The sequence below is a fragment of the Salmo trutta genome, chromosome 7 (assembly GCF_901001165.1).
Source record: "Salmo trutta chromosome 7, fSalTru1.1, whole genome shotgun sequence".
NCBI classification, from domain to species: Eukaryota; Metazoa; Chordata; class Actinopteri; order Salmoniformes; family Salmonidae; genus Salmo; species Salmo trutta.
This window is the reverse complement of record NC_042963.1, coordinates 36,894,824-36,906,930: the sequence shown is the minus strand read 5'-3', so window position 1 is coordinate 36,906,930 and position 12,107 is coordinate 36,894,824. Positions and strand designations below refer to the sequence as shown.

Here is a 12,107-nt window from a genome sequence, read left to right as displayed (position 1 = left end):
TTCACTGAGGATGGTCCTTCCCTTCCTCCTCTGAAGAGCCTCCCCTGGATTGTATAGTCTGTATTTGAAATTCAAAAAGCACTCGCACATCTGAGTTATCTTGTTGCAGGTGCGTAGGAATGTAATTACTTCAAAGAAAAGAGAAACCTGTACATTGCTTTTTCTCATTTTTTATTCAAGCATATGTGTCGGCCTCATGGTCTTCATCAGAGCTTGTCTTTTTTTGGTCATGCAGTGTGTCATAGTAGGATTGACCACTTAACCTTCAACATGTGAGAAGACGTCCACAGAGACCTTCAGCACCCTGGAAAGCCACCCATGTCACGGCTCTCTTTACAGGGTCGACACAGGAAGTAATCCATTACCCTCCTCCTTTCCCTGTCCTTCTACTCCTGCCCAAATCCACATTCATAACAGTCAGCTACATGCCAGGTGTCTGTCTCTGCCAGGCTGTATTTCCATGCATACATCAACCAGCCGTTGAGTTGATCAATAACAAGTCAATCAACGGAGGCAGAGAGATGGGGGTCTCAGGGGGTCCTGCTTGTTTATTAGACAGCCAGACATCTGCAGCTTTTTCTTTCGGTCTTTCTGTCTCTTTGTCTGTCTGTGCTCACCTATAACTATACAGAACATGGGGTTGGGTTCGATGGTTAAATTGAGCCAGAGCTACCCAGAGCCAACCTCCAGCACCGCATGGGTCCAAAGAGGAGTAGGATAGAAAGTTGGATAATAGTACCCTAACCCTAGAATGGTAATACATTATACTTACATGAGTAACCCTAACCCTTACCCTAACCCTAAACTTAGCTTTATGTACACACCCCGGTTCAACCCTAATCCTAACCAAAGCTTCATGTCCACACCCTGGTTCAACCTTAACCCTTACCCCTCCAAATACGGCTCTCCCACTTCCAAATTCCTAATTTGAACCCTGGGTTATGTTTTCATAATCCATCATCGGTTCCTATACATATATCTTCATGTCCACAGATATGGTGAACTGCAGATCTTTAAACTTTTGCCTTCAATTTATTTTTAGTTTCAGATATGGCTATCCCTGCCTTTTTGTGTGGCCCATTGTAACCCAGTTAACTATAATTACATAACCTAACATCCTTCTCAACAGTCAAACACCACCACTATACAGTACTGTTCCTCCTTCCAGGTCTGTGGAACAGTGGATGGCAGAGATGAGTAGGAGAGAACAGACCAAACAACTCCACTGCTTCTACTGCGGCCGCTCACTGTGTGTCTAATGACTTGGCAGGCAGATACAGCACAGCGGCGAAGCGAGAGGCTCCCCAGGCGAAGAGATACCACATTCATCCTCTGGATGAATTTAAACAAGACTGATCTTGGGCAAATTCTGTTTGTCTGTCTGTGTTTGTCTCCACAGAGATAAAATATTAAATAATGCTTTCTAATTAGTGCTCCGTCTTAATGGAGACATGGAGGGAGGCAGTTTGGAAACAAAATAAAAGGTATTAGTTGATTTGTATTTGTCTTTATTATGGATCCCCATTGGTTGCTGCCAAGGCAGCAGCTACTCTTCCTGGGTGCAGGCAAACTTAAGGTAGTTATACAATTTTAAAAACATTACAATACATTCATTACAGAATTCACAACACACTAAGTGTGTGCCCTCAGGCCCATACTCCAATACCACATAACTACAACACAAAATCCATGTGTACGTGTGTGTATAGTGCGTATGTGATCATGTGTGTTTATGCATGTGTCTGTGCCTATGTTTGTGTTTCTTCACAGTCCCCGCTGTTCCATAAGGTGTATTTTTACCTGCTTTTTAAATCTGATTCTACTGCTTGCATCAGTTACTGATGTGGAATAGAGTTCGATGTAGTCATTGCTCTATATAGTACTGTGCACCTCCCATAGTCTGTTCTGGACTTGGGGACTGTGAAGAGACCTCTGGTGGCATGTCTTGTGGGGTATGCATGGGTGTCCGAGCTGTGTGCTAGTATTTTAAACAGACAGCTCAGTACATTCAGCTTGTCAACACATCTTACAAAAACAAGTAATGATGAAGTCAATCTATCTTCTACTTTGAGCCATGAGTGATTGACATGCATTTTATTCATGTTAGCTCTCTGTGTACTTTTAAGGGCCAGCTGTGCTGCCCTGTTCCGATCCAACTGCAATTTTCCCAAGTCCCTCTTTGTGGCACCTGACCACACGACTGAACAGTAGTCCAGGTGCAATAAAACCAGGGCCTGTAGGACCTGCCTTGTTGATAGTGTTGTTAAGAAGGCAGAGTAGCGCTTTATTATGGACAGACTTCTCCCCATTTTAGCTACTGTTGTATCAATATGTTTTGACCATGACAGTTTACAATCCAGGGTTACTCCAAGCAGTTTAGTCACCTCAACTTGCTCAATTTCCACATTATTCATTACAAGATTTAGTTGAGGTTTAGGGTTTAATGAATGATTTGTCCCAAATACAATGCTTTTAGTTTTGGAAATATTTAAGACTAACTTATTCAATGCTACCCATTCCGAAGCTAACTGCTAAGTGTTGCAGTCATTTCAGTCGCTGTAGTAGCTGACGAGTATAGTGTTGAGTCATCTGCATACATAGACACACTGGCCTTACACAAAGCCAGTGGCATGTCATTAATAAAGATTGAAAAAAGTAAGGGGCCTAGATAGCTGACCTGGGGAATTCCTGATTCTACCTGGATTTTATTGGAGAGGCTTCCATTAAAGAACACTCTGTGTTCTGTTAGGCAGGTAACTCTTTATCGACAATATAGCAGGGGGTGTAAAGCCATAACACATACCTTTTTCCAGCAGCAGACTATGATCGATAATGTCAAAAGCTGCACTGAAGTCTAGCAAGACAGCCCCCACATTCATTTTATGGCAGATGAACCTGTAGCCATATTACTTCAACGGTATTTAACATTAGATCGTCTCTAAGCTTTACAGGAATGTGGTTCTTTATATAGACCACAACACCACCCCCGTTGGCATTCCTGTCTTTTCGGTAAGTGTTATAACCATGTATTGATACCACTGTATCATCAAAGATATTATCTAAGTGAGTTACAGAGATAGTCAGAATATGAATGTAATCTGTTACAAGCAAGTTATTGACTTCATGGACCTTGTTTCTCAGGCTGCATATGTTAATATCGGCTATTTTTTGCACATTTCTGGGTTGCTTGATTTTTTTAAATATCAAGGCACAAGGCGAGACCCAGATGCAGACACAGGAGGCAGATGGTTGGAGTCTTACAATGTTTAATAATCCAAAGGAGTAGGCAAGAGAATGGTCGTGGACAGGCAAAAAGGTAAAACCCAGATCAGAGTCCAGGAGGTACAGAGTGGCAGACAGGCTCGTGGTCAAGGCAGGCAGAATGGTCAGGCAGGCGGGTACACAGTCCAGAAACAGGCAAGGGTCAAAACCGGGAGGACTAGAAAAATAACAATGGCAAAAGGAGTACAGGAAAAACAAGCTGGTTGACTTGACTAAACATACAAGACGAACTGGCACAGAGAGACAGGAAACACAGGGATAAATACACTGGGGAAAATAAGCGACACCTGGAGGGGTGGAGACAATCACAGGAACAGGTGAAACAGATCAGGGAGTGACATTTAATGCTTTACTGGGAAGCTTATCAGAAGTAGACTTGCTCATGTTCTTTATATTGGAGCTGATAGTGCAGGATGAGCTGCAAAAAGTGGTATTCCTACTATTGCACACTGTCTCAGTGCTAACAGTGTAACTCTGGTTCATAGGCTCATGATTACTGCATACAATAGCTGTAGGATCAACAGAGGTATTCAGGGCAATTAGGGGGACATAAATTAAGTTACTTACATTGTGTCTGCCAACGCCCATAGGATAATGTACATTTGATGCAGCATTATGACGACTCATTGTCACAATCATAGGGATTAACTGAGCTGGTCTTGGCTCATTGATAATCAATGTTTCAATGCAGCCTTGAAATGCGTGGACAGAATCCAGGAGCCAAGATGATTTGGATGGACTCCGTCATTCCTGTAGAGTATTTTGCAGAAGGTGTCAAAGTTATCTATAAAAGTGAAACCAGCAGAGCTACAATAATCTTTTAGTCAGATGTGTAATACCAGTAGCCTGCGGAATCTTTCACACCCACGGCCCAATTATGGTACTTGGCCTGAGTCTTTTAATGCTAAAATCAGTTCTTTAAAATTCATTTTGCCCCCCCAAAAAAACAGAATCAAATGAAAGATCAAGTTCACACTCCAGTGATTGTGCCATTTACAGTAAAACAGTATATCTGCTTGGTAAGACTGAAGCCAGCATTAATTGGATGAACTAACAAAGGTTCACTGCACACTCGATGTTATCTTTGCAGTCTTCCCTCTGATCTTATTTAATTTAATTACTGACTTGAGGAAGCATCCATTATTCTTAGACTATACAAGACTGTACAACAATGTAACTGCTCCTCTGTGTGAAAGTAGGGCTCTACTGGCTATATACTGTGTTCTCCATAAAACCCTGCACTGGTAACCTTTCACCACTCTCCCTTTCACAGTTTGGACCACCTGGTTGAGGTGAATCCACAGATGGAGGTTGGTAAAGGGGGAGGGGTGACACAAAAGAGTCCCCACCTGGTGAGGAGTGTGAGGTGTTAATGTACTGGCAGTGTGTGTGTGTTTGTGTGTGTTTGTGTGTGTATGTGTATGTGTTTGAAGGTGTGTGTTTTGATGTTTATGGATATGTTTGTTTAGGATTGTGGGTTTGTGTACTGTGTGTGTGTGTGTGTGTGTGTGTGTGTGTGTGTGTGTGTGTGTGTGTGTGTGTGTGTGTGTGTGTGTGTGTGTGTGTGTGTGTGTGTGTGTGTGTGTTTGGGGTTAACCTCATATTGTTTTCTGATCAGCTGCCAGTGTCTCAGGTGGCAGTGTTTGTCTGTTGGGGTCTCCGTACGGGGTATAAATACCAGAGGGAGGAAGAGAGGGACAGACAGAAAGAGATCCTTCCCATGGAGTAACAATCCATAGTGGGAGACACACCAAGCCAAGAATCAGCCCAAGGCCCAGAGATAGACACAAATATACACACACACTGTGCAGGCTGTGACTCCAAGTCCCCCCTGTGCCCCCATGCGGAGAGGAGCCCCAAGGGAACCGACACCAGCTGAGACTGGAAAAACAAGGTAAGGGCCCAGCGCTCTCGCTCTCTCTCTCTCTCCCTCACACACACACACACACACAAACACTGGGTGACTCAGCTGTTAGACTCTAATGAAAGTTCAGTCTGAGAGATACAGAGAGAGCTGGGAGTAAAGCAGACTTCCAAACTACCCAGTGAAAAATCACACTGGGTATATACACACACAGAGATGGAAAGAAGGGAAATGACACTATGGGCACGCCAATGGTGAGACATGGTAAGAGTCTATGTTTATGCTTTGGTTTAATTGATGTATTGATTGTGGAGCTACTTGAATGTATATGAATGTACATTGGTTGACATAGCATTGCAAATGTACATTGACAGTCACATGGTATTATTGTATACGAGCAGTTGACTATGAGAATGAGGATGTTGTTGAAGTCTTAGCCCTTCAAAATAACTACTCCAGGGTCCAATTGGAACCGTTTCCTCTGAATTCAAGTGGCATATAAAAAATATAGGCCTATTCCTGTATAATTATTTTTCTGAAATGAAAAATTCTTTATTTTTCTGGGTGCTCCAAATGCCAGTGACAGCCTCCTGGGGCTCCAATTCTGTCTCCAGCCTAGAAAATGACTAATAGAAGTGATTGACAGCCCTCCAGGGATAGGTGTGTCCATTTAGCAATTTCACAATTCCAAGGCAAAAATTGCCACATCAGTTCCCTGAGCACCAGGATTGGGGGAAGATAGAAATAAAGATTGTTTGGTAGTGGATCGATCCCTGAATGTCTCATGCATTTTACAGAAGATCTAAATGCCACTTATGGTATAATACAGAACTGGGTCAGATCTCAGATGTCCACCTTATTCACGGGTTTACAGAGGACTTTGTACATAAACTCCACCAGATTTAAATTAAGCTGGTTGGACTAGGACTGATCATCTAACTTCTCCCCTACCGCTTCTCCTCTCCTCTCCTCTCCTCTCCTCTCCTCTCCTCTCCTCTCCTCTCCTCTCCTCTCCTCAAGAGCCCTTGCTGACACTATGGAGGAGGGGACCCTGGAGACATATGCCCCCCGGTGCTCCATGCCGGCCGAGCTCCATCACCCCTACTCCAAGTTCTCAGACTGGAAGTTCAAGCTGTTCCGGGTCAGGTCCATGGAGAGGGCCCCGCTGCCCGGGGAGATGCAGCTCGAGAGAGGGGCCTTGTCTGAGGTTGTGGCCTCTGCACCCCTGGGGGAAACTGTGGGGGATGTGGTGGATCTCCCAGGGAGTGTGATGAAGCTTTGCCTGGGGGGTAAGAGCAAGGAGAACATAGAGGGCCCGGGAAAGAGAGTGGACCTGAAACTCCAGGAGATGGACACACACATGAACCACCTCAGGTCAGTCGAGGAAGTGGAGTGTTTTTTAATCAGCAACAAGCTCTGAAATGTACTTTCTCTCTGTTTAAAACATACTGGAAGATCAGAGAGACAAACTTTTGGTTTATGTAATATCCTAATGTTAATGTGTGTGTGCAGGTGTTTGTGCCGTCTCTGTGGCGGGGCCCTGAGGAAAGCCAAAGGTCCAGAGCATGAAGTCCAGGGGCTTCTGGACGAGGCTAGCAGGAGTGCCCTGCGTAGGATGGGCTGCAAGGCCACCAGCTGGCCAGAGGTCATCCTCAAGGTCTTCAAAGTGGACGTGGCGGGGGACATGGAGGTCGTCCATCCGCCGTTCTTCTGCCAGCGCTGCTGGACATTGGCCATGCGAGGAGGGGGCTTCTGCAGCTTCTCCAGGACCCATGTCCCAGAGTGGAGACCCCACACCACCCTCTGCCTCCTCTGCCACCCCAAGAAACCCTCACTACAGAGGAGAGGGAGGAAGAGGAGGAAGCCCACTCGTGGAGCCCAACGCCTGGCCAAGAGGTCCAAGTGGGACCTCCAGGATAACGCTGCTACTGTTGGTGAGAAGAGAGCCTGGAGAACAGTGATAGATCCTCACCAGGGACCTGGACTTAGACCCTGGGTGAGATCCAGCGTCCAGAGAGCTCAGTGGGTGAAGAGCATCACCCTCTGCCAGAAAGAGCACCTTAGTGCCAGACTGCTGTCCGAGGACCTCCCTGTGGACTTCCTGAGCTCAGTTACCTGTCAGGTGTGTGACCACCTGTTGTCTGAGCCCGTCCAGTCCCCCTGCAGACACCTCTTCTGCCGCAGCTGCATTGCTAAATACATCTACTCTCTGGGCCCCCACTGCCCGGCTTGCACCCTGCCCTGCGGCCCTGCCGACCTTACTGCCCCAGCTAAGGGCTTCCTGGGGGTCCTGCACTCCCTGCCGCTGCTTTGCCCCAGAGAGAGCTGTGGGGAGCGGGTACGGCTGGACTCCTTCAGAGCCCACTGCTTGGGCCACCATCTGGAGGAAGTGGATGGGGACCACAAGTCAGCAGAAAATTGCCTGGACAACTTCCTGCCTGTCAACAAAGGGGGAAGGCCCCGCCAGCATCTCTTGTCACTGACGAGGCGTGCCCAGAAGCACCGGCTGAGGGACCTGAAGACCCAGGTGAAAGTGTTTGCAGAGAAGGAAGAAGGTGGAGACACCAAGTCGGTGTGCCTGACCCTGTTCCTGCTAGCCTTGAGGGCGGGAAACGAACACCGGCAGGCAGACGAACTGGAGGCCATGATGCAAGGTAGGAGTCTGGACATTCAGTAGCTCACACATACAACAAACATGATCTAATGTAATCACAGGATTTGAGCCACTTATTGTTGAGATTCGATTATTGCATTTGTTCAAAGATGCAGTTCACATAAACATTGACAACTACCCACTCTGTGGGATATTTGTAAATGGAATATCTTGTTACACACTCTGTCCTCTCGTTCCTCTCCCTCTCTTTCCCTCTCACACCCCTTCTCTCTCTTACTTTCTCTCTCTCTCGCTCTCACCCTCTCTCGTTTTCTCCCCCCTTCTCTTTTCTCTCCCCTTTTCACACTCTCTCTAATGCACAATAACAACTCTTGTCAACAACATCAGCACCACTTGTATCTGCAAATTATACAGGCAGCATCGTACTCCACTCTGGGGAATAGAGGCCAGCTGGTGTCTGTTTTCATCTGCAGCCAATACATCAGTTTATGGCAGCTTCACTGATTCACCCTGCTGTCCTCTGCATAACGTTCATAATGACAGCAAATGCAGGGGTGCAATTAAGAGATATTCCATACTGAAATTATCATCAGAGTGCTAGAATTAACTAGTGACTGAGGTCGATGACAGCTCTCTCATTCATAAACATGTCTTGGTACTCATAATACATAATATCTGCCTTTGTTTCTCTCCATTGCTCTCTCGCTCTCTCTCCGGCTCCAGGCAGGGGCTTTGGCCTGCATCCTGCTGTGTGTCTGGCCATCCGGGTCAACACGTTCCTGAGCTGCAGCCAGTACCACAAGATGTACCGCACCGTCAAGGCCACCAGTGGGCGCCAGATCTTCCAGCCCCTGCACACCTTACGCGCTGCAGAGAAGGAGCTCCTCCCAGGCTACCACCCCTTTGAGTGGCAGCCGGCCCTCAAGAGTGTGTCCACATCCTGCCATGTGGGGATCATTGACGGGCTATCAGGGTGGGTCGCTTCGGTGGACGACTCCCCAGCAGATACAGTCACGCGTCGGTTTCGCTACGACGTGGCCCTGGTGTCGGCCCTGAAGGACCTGGAGGAGGACATCATGGAGGGGCTGAGAGAGCGAGGCCTGGAGGACAGTGCTTGCACCTCGGGCTTCAGCGTTATGATCAAGGAGTCCTGCGATGGCATGGGGGACGTCAGTGAGAAGCATGGCGGCGGGCCGGCCATCCCGGAAAAAGCTGTGCGTTTCTCCTTCACCATCATGTCCGTCTCTATTCAAGCTGAGGGAGAAGATGAGGCGATCACCATTTTCCGGGAGCCCAAGCCCAACTCGGAGATGTCCTGCAAGCCGCTCTGCCTGATGTTTGTGGACGAGTCGGACCACGAGACTCTCACAGGCGTCCTGGGGCCTGTGGTGGCTGAAAGGAATGCTATGAAGCACAGCCGTCTCATCCTGTCTGTGGGCGGCCTTTCTCGCTCCTTCCGCTTCCACTTTCGGGGCACGGGCTATGATGAGAAGATGGTGCGAGAGATGGAGGGTTTGGAGGCCTCTGGCTCCACTTACGTCTGCACGCTCTGTGACTCCACTCGGGCAGAGGCCTCCCAAAACATGACTCTCCACTCTGTCACCCGCAGCCATGACGAGAACCTGGAGCGCTATGAACTTTGGAGGACCAATCCTCATTCTGAATCAGCTGAAGAGCTGCGAGACCGAGTCAAAGGCGTCTCTGCCAAGCCCTTCATGGAGACCCAGCCCACACTGGATGCCCTGCACTGTGATATCGGCAATGCCACCGAGTTCTACAAGATCTTTCAGGATGAGATAGGGGAGGTCTATCACAAGACAAACCCCAGCCGGGAGCAGCGTCGGAGCTGGCGGGCCGCCCTGGACAAGCAGCTGAGAAAGAAGATGAAGCTGAAGCCTGTAATGAGGATGAATGGGAACTATGCACGGAAGCTGATGACACGGGAGGCAGTGGAGGCAGTGTGTGAGCTGGTGCGCTCAGAGGAGCGTCAGGAAGCCCTGAGGGAGCTGATGGGGCTCTACATCCAGATGAAGCCTGTGTGGCGCTCCACCTGCCCGGCCAAGGAGTGCCCAGACCAGCTCTGCCGGTATAGCTTCAACTCCCAACGCTTCGCAGAGCTGCTCTCCACCGTCTTCAAGTACAGGTATGACGGAAAGATCACCAACTACCTGCACAAGACCTTGGCCCATGTGCCAGAGATTGTGGAGAGGGATGGCTCCATCGGGGCCTGGGCCAGTGAGGGGAATGAGTCTGGGAACAAGCTGTTCAGACGGTTCAGGAAGATGAATGCCCGTCAGTCCAAGACCTTTGAGCTGGAGGACGTGCTGAAGCACCACTGGCTCTACACATCCAAGTACCTGCAGAAGTTCATGGAAGCTCACAAGAACTCTGCCAAAGCTCTGCAGGCCACCATTGACACTGTGGAGAGTCAGGAGACACAGGAGGATGCTGACATGTCACTGGATGTCCCAGACTTTTGAAAAATTGTTTTAATTTGACATTTCTTTGGAACTTTATGGATTACATGAGGGATATGTTTTAGCAGGAGCATGTCTAATTCTAATCTGTCTGTACTGTACTGTTCTGCAGGGGCGGACTTGGACCAAAATCAGTCCTGACATTCCTAGCATGTTAGCCCAGTGTTTTCCTTGAGGCCCCAATTATTAGCCAGATAAGGATAATTTTGTGCAAAAAAAGAGAAAAAAGTTAGACATGTCTACTAGGCTAAAAATGGACCAGCTAGTATAGCATTTCCACGAAAAGCCAGATGGCCAGTGCGCCCCTGCTGTTCTGTTTCAAACTTAATATTTACTCTACAATATGAACTATGTAAGAGGAAGATACTTTATTCTGTAAAGACATTATTATTAATTGTCATAATCCAAAAAAGGTGGCACTTTTTTTTATTTGATTCATTATTTACTCTGAGGACATTTGAAAATGCTTTCTACCTTAAATTTAATTTCCATACATAATTCCCAAAAGTCGTTGCATTTTATATTGGTATTTTATACTACTTCATTAGTTCATAATGATTTGATGATTTGATAGTTGGTGTTTTATTTCTGGGTGCCTGTGAAATGTGGGACAGTTTATTGTATTGCATGGGTTATGACACATCCATGAATTTATCCAGTGAGGTTATTTATGGGAACAAATGAAAGCACTGTAAGTCATGGAATGGAAATTGTGATAAAGGAGCTCACATTTATGATCAGTGTATTAGTTTATCTCCAGTGCTGGAGCAAAATGGAATCATATAGACTCAAATTGTCTTCGTTTCAGGGCTGCCTTCTAAAAAATGTTGCTTTAGAGCTTTATATTCAGGTCCCCGAAGTCCAAAATGGGGGCCTGGGTGACTTTGAAACCATCTTTATCTGTTTTAGCATTTGCACAGTGAAGGAGAAATAATGCCATTCTACCTCTTTTCATAAAATAACATAAACAACCCTTTTTGTTGACCACATGAAAATGCAGTAGGCTCCATTACTAGGCCTAACACCTTTAGGCTTGCCTAAATGATGTATTTAGATGATCTTTATTGAATCCTCACACGCCCTGGTTCTATGCCTCTTCTGGGGCGAGTAAACAGGGAAGAGTAAACAGGGAAGGGGGAAGAGTAAACAGAGAAGGGGGAAGCGTAAACAGGGGAAGAGTAAACAGGGAAGCAAGTGAGCCTTGAGGGGAACTGAATTGATTTGATAGTTTATTTGTTTGATTGATTGATGTTATTGTTTATCTCTGCCGACACCATTTTGAGTTGTGACAGGCAATTTTTTATATTTGACACATTAAATGTTCTAGTTCTATTTTACTGTCATGGCTTTAAGCCGATGAGTTTAAACAACTGTCACAGTCACAGAATAACATCACGTTTTACATGACAGTATGTTAAATAACGTATTCTCCATTATTAAATTGCATTTGCTACAAGAAGGATGATGGATATGGTTTGTGTGAATCTCATATCAGCGGTGTATTCAATCTGCTGCTTTGTCATGTTTCAAGTGTACATTTAAACTCAGGAAAAAAAACAACCGTTGCCAAAAACACTCACTCATTTTTTTATTTGAATGAAAATAATGATATGTATGCCTGTTGCACATTTGTTCACTGTTCATTTGTTTAATGTGTTTGTAGATTTGATTTGGTGATTTTATTGGCCTTTTTTATTGTTTCATGATTACTGAAGTAATTGTTCATACCTCTCTACAATACTGTTAATGTACTGAAAATGTAGCAAACAATTTATCACACTATTAAACTTCATTCAAAATATTTGTTGATTCTGCCAACTGAGCTTATGTGTTGGTTTATGTTATTACACCTGTGTGAACTGATCAATGT

At 46.1% G+C, this 12,107-nt stretch overlaps 1 protein-coding gene across 2 annotated transcripts; it reads left to right on the top strand.

Moving 5' to 3' along the window:
* The first annotated feature begins 5,001 nt into the window (after positions 1–5,001).
* Positions 5,002–12,053, top strand: rag1 (recombination activating 1). 2 transcript variants are annotated; one of them, XM_029758712.1, is made up of 4 exons: positions 5,002–5,176; positions 6,167–6,520; positions 6,659–7,800; positions 8,484–12,053. In XM_029758712.1, the coding sequence occupies exons 1-4, from the start codon at positions 5,124–5,126 to the stop codon at positions 10,238–10,240; spliced, it is 3,306 nt and encodes a 1,101-aa protein (XP_029614572.1). In that variant the 5' UTR covers positions 5,002–5,123; the 3' UTR covers positions 10,241–12,053. The 2 variants fall into 2 exon arrangements, with proteins under 2 accessions (XP_029614572.1, XP_029614573.1); XM_029758713.1 differs by lacking the exon at positions 5,002–5,176 and adding an exon at positions 5,221–5,410.
* Positions 12,054–12,107: the final 54 nt, after the last annotated feature.